At 38.5% G+C, this 16,147-nt stretch overlaps 2 protein-coding genes and 1 non-coding gene across 9 annotated transcripts in view; 1 reads left to right on the top strand and 2 right to left on the bottom strand.

Moving 5' to 3' along the window:
* The window catches only part of GTF2A2 (general transcription factor IIA subunit 2), a 33,869-nt gene extending 25,092 nt beyond the window's left edge, over positions 1-8,777 (bottom strand). The window contains exon 1 of one of the 3 annotated variants that reach the window (XM_055537789.1): positions 8,625-8,777. The gene's annotated coding sequence lies outside the window, so the exon portion shown is untranslated. Of the gene's footprint in view, positions 1-8,554 lie in introns of all 3 variants that reach the window. The other 2 variants (XM_055537788.1, XM_055537787.1) reach the window with 2 other exon arrangements.
* Positions 6,718-6,843, top strand: LOC129622181 (small nucleolar RNA SNORA19). Its single transcript, XR_008699858.1, has one exon. It is a non-coding gene; the product is annotated as a small nucleolar RNA SNORA19 (small nucleolar RNA).
* A 1,071-nt stretch (positions 8,778-9,848) lies between the features above and the next one.
* BNIP2 (BCL2 interacting protein 2) overlaps positions 9,849-16,147 on the bottom strand; it is a 228,141-nt gene continuing 221,842 nt past the window's right edge. For all 5 annotated transcript variants that reach the window (XM_055537786.1, XM_055537782.1, XM_055537785.1 and 2 more), the window contains one exon: positions 9,849-14,429. In XM_055537786.1, coding sequence (XP_055393761.1) covers positions 14,378-14,429 — 52 coding nt within the window. In that variant the 3' untranslated portion in view covers positions 9,849-14,377. The remainder of the gene's footprint in view (positions 14,430-16,147) is intronic.

Raw genomic sequence — 16,147 nt, 5'->3', positions numbered from 1 at the left:
CAATTAAGAAAATGGCAAGAAGAACATACACATTGAAATACCTTAAATGTAAATGGATTAATGCTTCAACCGAAAGACACAGACTGGCTGAATGGATACAAAAATAAGACCAGTATATATTCTGTCTACAAGCGATCTACTTCAGACTAGGGACATATATAGAAAGTGAGGGGATGGTAAAAGATACTCCATGCAAATGGAAATCAAAAGAAAGCTGGAGCAGCAACACTCCTATCAGACATAACAGAGGAAGGACACTACATAATGATCAAAGGATCAATCCAAGAAGATATGAGAACTGTAAATATATATGCACCCAACACAGGAGTGCCTAAATACGTAAGGCAAATGCTAACAGCCATAAAAGGGGAAGTTGACAGCTACACAATAATAGTGTGGAACTTTAACACCACACTTTCACCAATGCACAAGTCATCCAGACAGAAAAGCAGTAAAGAAACACAGGCCTTAAGTGATACATTAAACCAAATGGACTTAACCTATACAGGCCATTCCATCCGAAAGGAGAATACACTTTCTTCTCAAGTGCACATGGAACACTCTCCAGGACAGATCACATTTTGAGTCACAAATTGAGCCTTGGTAAATTTAAGAAAAATGAAATCATGTCAAGCATCTTTTCTGATCATAATGGTAAGCAATTAGAAATAATTACAGGGGGGAAAAAAACCTGTACAAAACCCACAAATATGTAGAAGCTAGTGGATGTTACTAAACAACCAATGGATCACTGAAGAAATCAAAGAGCAAATTTTTAAAAACCAAGATACAAATGACAAAGAAAACATGATGATCCAACCTCCATGGGATGCAGCAAGAATAGTTCTAAGAAAGAACTTTATACCAATATAATTTTACCTCAGAAAACAAGAAAAATCTCAAACAACAACCTAATCTTACACCTAAAGCTACTAAAGAAAGAAGAACAAACAAAACCCAAAGTTACTAGCAGGAAAGAAATCCTAAAGATCAAACCAGAAATAAATGAAATCAAGACACAACAACAGAGAAGAACAATGGAACAAAAAACTGGTTCTTTGAAAAGAAAAAACAAAATTGACAAATCATTAGCTAGAGTCATAAGGAAAGAAAAGGAGAAGGCTCAAATAAATTAGAAATGAGAAAGCAAAAGTCACAACCAATATCATGGAAATACAACGGATCATAAGAGACTACTATAAGCAACTATACACAAATAAAATAGACAACCTAGGAGAAACAGATAAATTCTTAGGAAGGTACAACCTTCCAAGACTGAATCAGAAAGAAACAGAAAATATGAGCAGACCAATCACAAGTACTGAAATTGAAACTGATTAAAAAAAGACTCCCAAGAAACAAAAGTCCAGGACCAGATGGCTTCACAGGTGAATTTATCTCTATCAAACATTTAGAGAGGAGTTAACACGTATCCTTCTACTGAGAGAAAGAAGAAAGTCAGTCGCTCAGCCGTGCCAGACTCTTTGCAACCCATGGACTGTCACCTGCCAGGCTCCTCTGTCCATGAATTTTCCGGGCAAGAATGCTGGAGTTGGGTGCCATTGCCTCCTCCAATCCTTCTACCACCCTTTTAAAACTCTTTCAAAAAATTGCAGAGGGGGCTTCCTTGGTGGTTCAGAATCCACCTGCCAGTGCACCCGGAAGATCCTACACACCACAGGGCAACTAAGCCAGTGTGCCACAGCTGTGCCCTCAGCCCACGCTCCGTGACAAGAGAAGCCACGCAAGGAGGCCATGCACGGCAACTAGAGAGTAGCCCATTCGCCACAACTAGAGAAAGCCTGCACATAGCAACGAAGACCCAGAGCAGCCAAAAACAAATACATGAATCTTAAAAGAAAAAAAAAATCGCAAAGGAACACTCCCAAGCTCACTTTACAAGGCCACCATCACCCTGATACCAAACCAAAGATACCACAACAAAAGGAAATTACAGGCCAATATCACCGATGAACGTAGACACAAGAGTCCTCAAGGCAACACTAGCAAACTGAATCCAACAACACATTAAAAGGATCATACACTATGATCAAATGGGATTTCTCCCAGGAATGCAAGGGTTTTTTTAGAATTTGCAAATCAATGTGATACACCACATTAGCAAACTGAAGAATAAAAACCATGTGATCATCTCACTGGATGCAGAAAACTTTTGACAAAACTCAACACACATTTATGATAAAAACTCTCCAGAAAGTGGGCAGAGTGGAAACCTACCTCAACATAATAAAGGCAATACATGACAAAACCACAGCTAACATCATTCTCAACAGTGAAACACTGGAAGTATTTCCTCTAAGATCAGGAACAAAACAAGAATGTCCACTCTTGCTACTTTTATTCAACAGTTTTGGAAGCTCTAGCCATGGCAATCAGAGAAGAAAGAAAGAAGAGGAATTCAAACTGGAAAAGAAGTGTAACCACCACTGCAGATGACACGATACTACACATAGAAAATCCTAAAATGCTATCAGAAAACTACTAGGGCTCATCAGTGAATTTGGTAAAGTTAGAGGATACACAAAGACATCTCTTACATTCCTATACACCAACAATGAAAGAAAATAAAGAGAAATTAAGGGGAAAAAACCCCCAGGACTTCGCTGGTGGTCCAGTGGTTAAGAATCCTCCTGCCAATGCAGGGGACATGAGTTCAATCCTTGGTATGGGAACTAAGATCCCACATGCCACAGGACAACTAAGCCTATGTGCCACAACTACGGAAGTGCCCTAGAGCCTGTGCTGCGCAACAAGAAAAGCCATCACAACGAGAAGCCCCCGCACCACAACAAATAGTCCCTGCTCTCCACAACCAGAGAAAGGCCATGAGCAGCAATGAAGATCCAGCGCAGCCAAAAATAAATAAATAATAATAATAAAAATCCCATTTACCATCACATCAAAAGGAATAAAATTCCTAGGAGTAAAACTACCTAAGAAGGCAAAAGACCTGTACTCTAAAAACTTTAAAAGACGCTGATGAAAGTAAGCAAAGATGATACAGAGAGATATACCATGTTCTTGGAATGGAAGATTCAATATTATCAAAATTATTATACTACCAGGGCAATCAACAGATTGCCAATCAACAGGGCAATCAATATATTCCCTACCAAATCACCAATGGCATCTTTCACAGAATCACAACAGAAAAGTTTACAATTTGTATGGAAACACAAAAGACCCTGAATAACCAAAGCAATCTTGAGAAAGAAAGACAGAGCTGGGGCAATCAGGCTCCTTGAATTTGGACTGTACTGGCACAAAAACAGAAATATAGATCAATGGAACAGGATAAAGATCAGAGATAAAACCATGCACCCATAGTCAAGTAGTCTATGACAAAGGAGGCAAAAACAGACAATGGAGGAAAGATGGTCTCTTCAGCAAGTGGTGCTGGGGGTACCTCCCTGGTGGTCCAGTGGTTAAGAATCTACCTTCCAATGTAGGGGACAGAGGTTTGACTCCTAATGGGGGAACTAAGATCCCACATGCTGTGGAGTAACTAAGCCCACGCAGCCGCAGCTAGAGAGCCCCTGCACCAATACTGAGCCTGCATGCTCTATAGCCTGTGTGCCGCAACAAAGGCCCAGTGCAGCCACCAAGAAAAAGATTTCAAACATTCAAATATCTTAAAAAAAAGGGGGGGGTAGGGAGAGGGGTACTTTCTTGGCAGTGCAATGGATAGGAATCCACCTGCCAATGTAGGAGACATGCATTTGATCCCTGGTCAGGGAAGATTCCACATGCTTGGGAGCAACTAAGCTCGGGCACAAGTACTGAGCCCAAGTGCTGCAACTACTGAAGCCTGTGCACCACGGCCTGTGCTCCCAACCAGAGAAGCCACTGCAACGAGGGGGCCGTGCACCGCAGCTAGAGCGCAGCCCCCGCTCTCTGCAACTAGAGTGTCTGTGCAGCGACGAAGGCCCAGCGCAATCGAGACAATGAAACCAAAAATCAGTAAGTATGTAAATGACAGTACATGCAGGTCAGGAAGCAACAGTTAGAAAGGGACATGGAACAACAGACTGGTTCCAAAAAGGAAAAGGAGTACATCAAGGCTGTATATTGTCACCCTGCTGGTTTAACTTATATGCAGAATACATCATGAGAAACGCTGGGCTGGAAGAAGCACAAGCTGGAATCAAGATTGCCAGGAGAAATATCAATAACTTCAGATATGCAGATGACACCACCCTTATGGCAGAAAGTGAAGAGGAACTAAAAAGCCTCTTGATGAAAGTGAAAGAGGAGAGTGAAAAAGTTGGCTTAAAGCTCAACATTCAGAAAATGAAGATCATGGCATCTGGTCCCATCACTTCATGGGAAATAGATGGGGAACCAGTGTCAGACTTTATTTTGGGGGGCTCCAAAATCACGGCAGATGGTGATTGCAGCCATGAAATTAAAAGATGCTTACTCCTTGGAAGGAAAGTTATGACCAACCTAGATAGCATATTCAAAAGCAGAGATATTACTTTGCCAACAAAGGTCTGTCTAGTCAAGGCTATGGTTTTTCCTGTGGTCATGTACACATGTTAGAGTTGGACTGTGAAGAAAGCTGAGTGCCGAAGAACTGTTGCTTTTAAACTGTGGTGTTGGAGAAGACTCTTGAGAGTCCCTTGGACTGCAAGGAGATCCAACCAGTCCATTCTAAAGGAGATCAGTGCTGGGTGTTCATTGGAAGGACTGATGCTGAAGCTGAAACTCCAATACTTTGGCCACCTCATGCAAAGAGTTGACTCATTGGAAAAGACCCTGATGCTGGGAGGGATTGGGGGCAGGAGGAGAAGGGGACGACAGAGGATGAGATGGCTGGATGGCATCACGGACTCGACGGACATGAGTTTGAGTAAACTCCGGGAGTTGGTGATGGACAGAGAGGCCTGGCGTGCTGCAATTCATGGGGTCACAAAGAGTCGGACATGACTGAGCGACTGAACTGAAATGAATCTAAAAAAAAGGGGGCAGAGGGGGGGAAGTGGTGCCAGGAAAACTGGACAGCTACATGTAAAAGAATGGCATCAGAATATTCTCAAACACCATACACACACACTAAAAATGCAGCATAAAGACCTAAATATAAGACTGCATACTATAAAACCCTTAGAGGAAAACATAGGCAGAACACTTTGACATAAATCACAGCAGTATCTTTTGGGATTCACACCCTACAGCAATGAAAACAAAAACAAACAATGAGACCTAATTAAACTCAAAAGCTTTTATACAAGAAAACCATAAACAAAACTAAAAGACAACCCACAGAATGGAAGAAAATATTTGCAAACGAAACAACTAAGGAGAGATTAATCTCCAAAATACACAAATAGCTCATGCAGCTCAACATAAAAAAACCCAACCAACCCAATCAAAAAATGGGCAGATCTAAATGGATGTTTCTCCAAATAGGACTTCCCTGGTGGCTCAGTTAGTAAAGAGTCCACATGTAATGCAGGAGACTGCCTGCAATACATAAGAGATGTGGGTTCAATCCCTGGGTTGGGAAGATCCCCCGGAGAAGAAAATGACAACCCACTCTAGTATTCTTGCCTGGGAAATCCCCTAGACAAAGGAGCCTGGCAGGCTGCAATCCATGGGGTTACAAGAGGATGACATGATTTAGCAACTAAACCATCAGCACCAAACTGGACATACAGATGGCCAAGAAGCACACAAAAAGATGCTTAAAATCCGAAAAATGCAGATCAAAGCTGAAATGAGGTATCACTTCACACCAGTCAGAATGACTATCAGCAAAAGAATCTGGAAACAATAAATGCTAGAGAGGTGTGGAGAAAAGGAAACGCTCCTGCACTGATGATGGGAAGGTAAATTAGTGTACTCATTATGGACAATAGTGTGGAGCTTCTTTAAAAAAAAAAACAAAAACAAAAAAACAACTAAATACAGAACTACCATATGATCCAGCACTCCCACTCCTATACATGCACCCCAGTGTTCATTGGAGCTTCCCAGGTGGTGCAATGGTAAAGACTCTGCCTGCCAAATGCAGGAGACGCAAGAGAAGCGCGTTTGATCCCTGGGTTGGGAGGATCCCCTGGAGTAGGAAATGGCAATGCACTCCAATATTCTTGCCTGGATAATCTCATGGCCAAAGGAGCCTGGCTGGCTACAGTCCCCGGGGTCACACAACTGAGTAGGCACACACACGATGTTCATTGCAGCATTATTTATTTACAATAGCCAAGACTGTTAGTCACTCAGTCATGTCTGACTCTTTGTGACCGGATGGACTGTAGCCTGCCAGGCTTCTCTGTCCATGGAATTCTCCAGGCAAGAATACCAGAGTGGGTAGCCATTCCTTTCTCCAGGGGATTTTCTGGACCAAGGGACCAAAGCCAAGATATGGAAGCAACCCTAAATATAGATGTGGTACGTTTATACAATGGAATATTACACAGCCATAAAAGAGCAAAATAATGCTATCTGCAGCAACATGGATGGACCTAGAGACTGTCATACTACGTGAAGTAAATGAGACAAAGACAAATGACACATGATATCACTTCTATGTGGAATCTACAAAAATGGTACAAATGAATTTATTTTCAAAACAGAAATAGAGTCACAGATGTAGAAAACAAACTACAGTTACCAGGGGGATGAGGGAGAGTGATATACCGGGAGATGAGGACTGACATATACACACCATTGTATGTAAAACTGATAACAGTGCACATTTCACTGTCATTTTTTATATTAAGAGAAAAGATATTTCTGATGAGCTAAATAAACCTCTGGAGATGAATGAGCAGCATAACTAATTTAGCCATTGCTGTCTGTCATCTTCAGACAACAGTCAATAGCTTCATCTTACATTTTGTATTTCTTTGCATTGTGATGGTTTCGCATGTTAATAAAAATGAAAAAGCATTGCAGGTGTTTTAGTATTTGTTGTATAGAAAATATAAGTTTTTAATCTAAAAAATAAAAAAGTAAAAAAACCTGACAATAACGACCTGCTGTAAAGTACAGGGAACTCTATTCAGTATTCAGTAATGACCTACATGAGAAAAGAAATCTTAAAAAAAAAGTAGATATACGTATACCCTATTTACTGTACACCTGAAACTAACACAACTATATCAACTATATTCCAATTTAAAAAAACCAAACACAAAAAGATATACAGTCTTCCACTGCAGCATTATTTACAACAGTCAAGACACAGAAACAACCAAAATGTCCATTCATGGATAAATCAATAAAAAAAGGTTTGGTATATATAATGGGATGATTATTCAGACACTTAGAAAAGTGAAATCTTGCCATCTGAGACAATGTGAATGGGCTTTGACGGCATTACACCAAGTCAAATAAATTACATCGAGTCAAACAAATTAGAGCAAGACAAATACCACATGGTCTCACTTACATGTGGAAACCAAGAAACAAAAGAAAATTAAGCTCATAGAAGATTAGGGGTAAGGGAAAAGGATGTATGAAACTACAAACTTCCAATTATAAAATATAAATCATAAAATTATAAATTAATAACATTTAATTATAAATTATAAAATACATCACAGGGATATAAGGTACAGCATGATGACTAGAGTTAATAATATTGTATTGCATATTTAAAAGTTACCAAGACAGATCTTGATTCTTCATAAAAAAACTTTTTTTGCAACCATGGTGACGGATGCTAACTAGACTTACTGGGGTGATCCTTTTGCAATATGTACAAGCATCGAATCATGTTGCACACCTGAAACTCATGTAGTTATATGCCTGCTGCTGCTGCTAAGTCGCTTCAGTCGTGTCCGACCCTGTGCGACCCCAGAGTCGGCAGCCCACCAGGCTCCCCCGTCCCTGGGATTCTCCAGGCAAGAACACTGGAGTGGGTTGCCATTTCCTTCTCCAAGTTATATGCCTATTATACCTCAAAAAATACTTTTACAAATAGTTATTTAAATATTTGTTAAAATTACTTGCTTTAATAGTCTTAGATTCCGAAAAATTGCTTGTGATATATTCAATTCTTCTAGATTTGAGCCACGTAATTTTAGTACTACTCCATTTTGCAGTTTAGAAAAGTAGAAGGCTCCACGTTCGGAAGTAACCCGGCAGTCCTAGTCTTTCTTGAGCAAACCATCCAGTTTAAATTCATTCTAGTACGAATTCACAAGGGGTTTGAAAGCAGGCTTCAAGTGACCGAAGACAAAAGAATGAGACATTTAAAGAAAGCGACCCCTCGATATTGCGGTGGGGAGGGGTGGGGAAATCACCCCTGTAGGCTTTAAGACATTCACCTGGCTAAAAATACGGTGCTAGGCTGAGGACCCGTCTCCCAAACCCCCGTGTTCCCTGGACTGTCTACTTGGCACCCGGTGGACAACAAGGCTCCTGGCCGCCTCCCTTTCCTTCCCATTCCGGGAGCGCCGCGGGACCATTCAGGCATCGAAACTGGTAACGGGCGAGGCCGAAAATGCCCTCCCACAAGACCCAATCGACGTAACGCCTGCTCTGGAGAGTGGCAGGGAGTGCGGGCCGGTTCACCCAGTACCTGGGGAATAGGCGCTTCCCGCCTCGGAGCGGACAGAAGTGGCGAAGCCAGATCAGACCAAAGTACCTACTTCCCCGAACACCTCTCCCGCCGCAGCAGAGATCGCAGAGGTGGGCCGACGACCCGGAAGCGCTCGCAGAACCTGGAAGTGACAACACAGGGGTGGGCCGAGGAGCCCCGCCCCTTCCCGATCCCGCCATCCACTCACGCCTGAGAAGGCGGGGGTGCGGAGGGAGGAGCGTGGAGCCGCAGTTTTCAAGCCTACATCGCTCACCCCACTTAGATCCCGAGTAACTCACCAGGTTCACTACATAATGAATAAGAATTATACCTTTATAGGTTGTTCTTCACTATTAGACACACTATTAGAAAATCTAAGGCAGTCCCATTTTATGCCTGCAGCGTGTTTAGCGTAATACTGTTGAAGACCCTGTAAACTGAAGACAAACTCTTAAGTTTATAGCAAGAATTCAAAACAGTGCGCAATTAACTTAACCCAGCAAGCGCTTGGTTTGTGAACCATATAGTATTTTGATTTGGGAGAATCCGTATTTAAAACTTGTGCCTGCTGCTGCTGCTAAGTCGCTTCAGACGTGTCCGACTCCGTGCGACCCCATAGATGGCAGCCCACCAGGCTCCCCCGGCCCTGGGATTCTCCAGGCAAGAACACTGGAGTTGGTTGCCATTTCCTTCTCCAATGCGTGAAAGTGAAGTCGCTCAGTCGTGCCCGACTCTTAGCGACCCCATGGACTGCAGCCTAACAGGCTCCTCCATCCATGGGATTTTCCAGGCAAGACTACTGGAGTGGGGTGCCAGTGCCTAATACAAGACAAATACTTAAATATATATTCGCATTGTGTAATCTCAAGTGGTATCCTAACTGTGGAACAAAGGAAGCTGGAACATGCACAGCTGTTTGCCGTTAAGCAGCTAAACAGTGATTAGAGGAGTAAATGCAAAACAAGTGCTACCATTTGGAACCTCTGAGCAGGTCCACAGAGTAAACAGGTTATTTATGCTATGTTTTCAGCCACTTAGTGAACTGATGTCACTGGTGGATTCCCCATGACTGAACTAATTCCAAACTATGAAATACGAAGTGTGATTATCCTTAAGATAATGTTTAAAATTAAAGCAGGATGAATTCTTTACCCCTCTGAATAGGAAGCAGCACCCAAAGTACAGAAACAAGAATAAAGGTCTAAAACTATCTGAAAAGCTTGCAAGATAAACTTTGTAAAATTTCTGTAGTGAAATGGGAGACAGAACAATGTGATAAAATGAGTCAAAAACAAACTTTACAATTAATTTATTTAAATTCATTAACGTTGCAAAAATATGATGTGCAACAAATCAGGACACAAGTTACTGTATTCCTAACAAGTCAAAGAAAATATTACATCTTAGTATCAATAAATCAAGACCAACCCTAGTATTTCTTACAGGGACCAACCACATCAACATCTTGCACACAGTTTTTAGACGTGAATCTCCCTCACTGTAAAAGGAGACCACTAGGCTACACAACATTATGTGAATAGTGGTAAAATGATCACAGCACGTTAACTGTGTCTAAATGACAGCATGTGAACTTAGAGTAAGAAAAATGTTTGAATTCTGGAAATACACTTATCAAAGTGCATTAGTGTCTTAACGAATTCTGAATTGTGTTCCATGTGCCCCAAAGTCTGTGCAAGTCAGTGCCCTGAACATCACAAATATTTACTAGCTAGTTTACGTAAATAAAACTGTTTAAGGGGCATAACTTTAGAAAATTCAAATACAAAAAGTGCAGTGGAGCAGCTAATTAACATTACTTTCCAAGTTCCTCCCTAGCTAAACTGAATGTGAAAATGTATCAAAATTTCAAAATGCAAATGTTTTAACCTCTTGCAGAATGTCTTATAAAATAGAACTAGCTATCTGAAAGAGATAATAATTCTTTAGTATCATGAAAGCACTAAACCTTTGATTTTCTTCTGTTGTATGATGTATTAAATACATGCTTTATGTAGACTTTCCATAGCATTTTTAAAGTAGTTCTCAAAACATAATTGGGTAGATCTACCATATATAGCTGCAGCAAAGTAACAGTTCTCTTCAAATTTTAGTGTCACTCCTTGCCGGTCAACACATTAGTTTCAATTACCATTTACAACTTCAAAGGAAAGTTACATTACTAGGACTCATCACTGATCTGAGTCTAATTTATTCAGAATCTTGGGGCAGGAAGAGAAGGGTGAAAGGCTCCCCACGTAATTCTTCTTTACTATTACAACACTAATAAACTCCCACTTCTCTTACCCAGCTGACCTTCTCATGCAAGCATGCAAGTCCAAGTCCTTAACTTTCTGCCAGCAACTCAAATTCCACAATCCCTATTCCCAACAGAGTACTTGGTCTAACTTTTAAGTGCGTTAGTTCTTCTAGATATCCCACCCTTCTGTGATCTGTGATCCATTTCTCAAATGTCTATACAGGATAAGAAAAAACATAAGGCATGTAAAAACAGAATGGGGTAGCCATATCTATCTATTTTCAGTCTGTCTCCTCCTCCTCCTGATTAAGCAATGTTAGCACTTCTCCACATATAACATGGGGCAAAGGATCAAACTACTGTCACCTTACGTACAACCTTTCCAATCTCATTAGGAAACTGGACTGTTCTACTTGATGATCCTAATGCTAATTTACCTGTCAACTGAAGAAATCTAAAAAGCCACTTCTGTATTAATTCAAACACTTTCAAATTCCCTGAGCACTCCCATGACAACAGCCAGAGTAACAGAGTCATTTACAAGAAGGCTCTGTCAAAAAAGCGGATTCCTTACCTTTTTAAGTTCTGGAATTGCAGCTGAAAGACAGTCTAGCTACCTATATAAACCTGTCAATCAGCAAATTTCAATATTCAGTATAGTTACTAAATAACAATGTCCATTTTGGAACAATACATTAAATGTTTACCAGCCATGAAATGTCAAAAGTAACCTATCCCATAACCCTACATTTTAACCTGAGCATTGTAACTGCCAACATTCCCTATTTAAACTTGCTTCTGTATGAAGAGACAAAGAAAGCAAGCAGAAGGAAATATGCATTCTCATTGGAGGTATTACCAGCCTTTGCACCCTTCACTCCAGTCTCCTTATTCATGTATTCTGTATGTAGCCTGCAATATTCTGTAAATTCCTGCTTGATACAAAAAATGGTACCAACAGCTGCCATATATAGTACTTCCCTTAACAAGGACACATTCAGTGGCATCTTAGAGAACAACTAACTTTATCCCTAGGCCCTACTTAGAATCATATATCCTCACATATCCCCCCACCCCCAGTTAAAAAGACTATTAAGCTTAAATTGTGGGATCAATATATTGACTACCCTTGGTGCTAATAAGGAATATGTCCAAGAAGAAACACAAATTACTTTATGAGAAACTTTTGACTAAAAAAAGAGACACTCCAAACTCAAACACAACAAAAAATAGTGACAGAAGCATCAAATTAAACAAGTTAAATCCATGATCCCAGCAGAAAGATAAAACACAATTCTATCTATTTACCCTAATCAGTAATGGAAAATTAAAATTAAATGATACAGGGAAAATGTCACACAGTCACATTACTATTTATAAATAACAAATTTAATAAATACTTTTCCTCTAGCCTACATGTTATGATCTTCAGTCTCATAGTTATGAAACATTATAGGGCATGTCCCTGGACCAGATTCCATTAAGGTATAGGTTAGAACAGGTATTCTTTTAAATCTAGTGATTGATAGCACACCCCTTTGCTTATATCACATTCCCTCTGAATTTTAATGTTGTAATAGAATATAGGCTACCTCTCCTTCAAAAAAAAAGAGTAGGAATATGCACCACTTTTGCAACAAGTTGTATCTATAGTCAGGAACAATGCTTGTGAAAGCAAAAGTCAATAAACAGTAACAGGCTGAAACTGAAGAACTGGGTACTAAGTGGGGAGGAAAGTCACATATTAAAAAGCTCAGCCCAGTTTGAAACTACTTTTCAGATGAAAAAAAATCACTTAAAGCACTCTACAAATATACACTCTAATCACAAATAAATTCAGTATGATCCTTTATTCATAATTCTCATGTAATCAATTCAGAAGGAATGCCTAAATTGTTAGTTTGCATTTGCAACACAAAGTATTTCTAAGATCTGAGCAAGCAATATGGTTTTGGTTTTAGTCACTGTAATGATGATAGTTCAGGATCTGCCTACAGCTGCTGGATCCAAGTCAAGTCAGAAGGCTACTGAGGGAAGAGTCTCATCCTGGGAATCCTCCAGCCTCTCTCAAAATAGCACTTGGGTTAGCATGTCAAGTTTATGAGTGGAGAGGACAAAGAGTAAAGGAAATTCTCTTCTGTAATAGAAAAGTTTATACTGAAAACAGTAATGATAAAAGCCAATCTAGGATAGAATAAAGCTTGAAGATTTAGCTCTCATTCTTCTCAATTTCACTACTCTTTTCATATAAATTACCTTATGTGAAGGGCTGGAGTATGGTATGACCCTTAAATTAGACAAGTACTGAGTTCACCAAATATATGAGTCCCACAAGTATATTAGACCAATCTGTTGCTTCTGGATGATTTTGTGGGTAATTAAGTTCTACCTGGGGGCATAAGTACAATTTCAATGTAGAGGTACTTACCAAATTAAACAAGGAGTTTATATGCTTACACCAAATGAGTCATCCACAACACCACAGTATGATGATGCTCTAAGACTTACAAAATAACTTAGTTTACAGTACTGTCAACACAATTTAACAGAAAATGTGAAAACACACCACATCTAACTAGGTCGAACACCTGATAGGAAAGTGTTTTGGTAAAGTGCCCACATTGAACGCAGTTAAAAAAGCAGCCCTGTTTTCTAAAGAGAAGATGTGACAGCGAGTAACTCATCACATTCTCTAACTATTACACTGCACTCACACAAATTCATAAGAGTGATATCCTGGACACACAGCTTATTTCACATTAGTGAACAAACCTAACATTTTTATGAAGTGTTGACTTTTGGCCAGAAGATAAAATGTCCAAAATATACATATATATACACAAACTCCAATTCAACCTCTTTAAATTCTCTAATTCTAGAAATGGCTTTTTGATTTGTCTTTAAAAAAAAAAGTGCGCAATATACTTATATTTGTGTCTGAATTAAGAAACAATAAATGTTAAGTGAGAAAAATGTTCAGAATGGTACTAATCTACTTAGATTATGTACACGACCTTTGAATACTCATGAAAACCAGTTTAATTGTCCCTCACCTTATAAGCATATTTTCGAAGTGACCCAGGAAGTATATTTAACCATTTACAAAAACAAAACTTCTAACATGCACTTTAAAAAAATCATGGTCTTATTTACCTGCATATTTGTCCACAAGAAAGGTATACATTAAAAAATATTGCTCAAAAACATAAAAATATATATTATCTCTTTCCTTTTTCCATTTAGGCATATAAATATTTTACTGAAGAAAATGCATCATTTAACAAACAAATGCAAAAATTGCTTTATATAAAGTGTGGTTCTCTGCTATTTAGCAATATAAAATATAAAATGATTACAATATAATTAGCTAGTACAGAACTAAATTCAAGAGATCTGCAAACCAACACAGCAGTGAACAGTCCCTTATACAAAAGTCCATTACGAAAAAGTCAAGTCAATTCTGTAACAGGTTACATAAAAATCAGGACCAATAAATGCATTATAAATGCAAAAAAGCACTGCTTCATCAGCACATTCTTCAGTTGTGTTTGGACTAGATGCCAAACTTACTGTTCATTTTTCGGTTCATCTTGTTTTCCATTAAGCTCTTGATCAACTCTGTTTAATGAAAAATAATACAGATAATAAGTTATCAGCAAATGATCAATTTTCTTTTTAAAAATAATGACAAATTTTACCATAGATTATTATTCTGTTAAAAACAAAGCTTTGCAAAGAAGCAGACATAGTAAAAAGGTTACCAAACATTCTCCCAACCAGGAAAAGATAACTTTTAAAGGCAAGAGGACACTGGCAAGAATGTGACTGCTGCTGCTGTTTTTTTCCTAAGAATAAGATACTTCATGTACAAATGCACATAAATTTTATTAGAAGTTCAAATTACAACAGGCATATTAAGATGTTGAACTGTAACATGGCTGGGGCAGGGAGCTAAGTGATCTGAGTGGCAGGAAAAATAACTTGTCAAAAACTATTTTGTTAACTGATAGATTTAAATGCCACAACTGCCACCAACTGATCAATTTGTATTTTTAAGTTCAGTGATGAAAGTACATATTTATGGATGCCATAATTATTCTCCAGAATTTTACTGGTATACTAAGAATTTGAATGCTTTTCATTTATCTTGATAGTAAGAAGTCACAGAATTTAATAATCAGAAATATCTAGATGTAGATTAAAAATTAGGAGAATTATGTAATTAACCACAAGAAACTTACAGACAACCCTTCACAGATAATGTACAACAATTTATAACTATTATATTTGTATGTTTTTATTTGTAGTACTTTGAATCACTGATGGAGTTTAAAACATCTTGGTATGATATATGAAGATACTTTTCACACTTGTTTCTATTACTATGACCAAAGCCTTGGCCTGTGGTAAAGCCAGATTAACAACATTTAAAAATATTAGTTATACTGGTATCAAAAATTTGAAAGGTACATATTCTTGATAAGGCATGCAATATATACATCAATCTTTTCAACATCTGAAATATCAGTATGAACTAATTTCATAATTGCTTTATTTTAAAACTCTGTTCAAACATTTTAACAGTCAACATCTATCTGGCTACACTTACACTGTGTTGTTTGAAACCAACATCTAAAACTGCTATATTTAAGCACACTTAGCTCTGAATCTTCCTATCACCAGTACTCATTATAGAGATTTTACCTTGAGTAAGTTCCCCACAGGTAGCTTCTGTTAATTTGATATTAAAAACATGCCCTTCTATTTTTAAACTTGAATGTTGTCATTTTCAAGCTGACAAGGATTATTTTTCAAGGCTAAAGAAACTTTGTACAAAAACTAAGAAGTGCCTGAAAGATACATGTAATGATTCTATTTAAGGTTAAATAAAACAAAAGTTTAAAAAAAGTCAAGATAAAAAGAGTACTTGTAAGTTTCAAACAATACATTTAAATAAAAAGTACAATTCCACTTTTTTTCTGGTGCCTAAGTTACTTAACTAAGAATTTTGTAAAAAGATACAACACAGCAGATTTTATCCACAAAGGCAATTCATCTTGAAATCTATGAAGCAGCTGCCTTCAAAATATTCTATAATTACAGACTATATTTCAGCCAGTTGTCTGGCAAGTGCACACCAATGCCCTGAGAGGAGTGAGAAATGAGCAAGATCTAAAATCATTGTTCTTATCTCTATCTAAAAATCTTTAGCTGTAAAGTGTCATATAGAAATGTAAAGTGTCATATGTATGTGTAGAAATGTAAAGTGACATATGACATATGTCATATGTCAAATGTAAAGCTATGATTTGATCATGTGGTCAACTGAATTCTTG

This window comes from Bubalus kerabau, chromosome 10, assembly GCF_029407905.1.
Source record: "Bubalus kerabau isolate K-KA32 ecotype Philippines breed swamp buffalo chromosome 10, PCC_UOA_SB_1v2, whole genome shotgun sequence".
NCBI lineage: Eukaryota > Metazoa > Chordata > Mammalia > Artiodactyla > Bovidae > Bubalus > Bubalus kerabau.
Note: the sequence above shows the minus strand (reverse complement) of the source record. Positions and strands in the feature narration are given on the sequence as shown.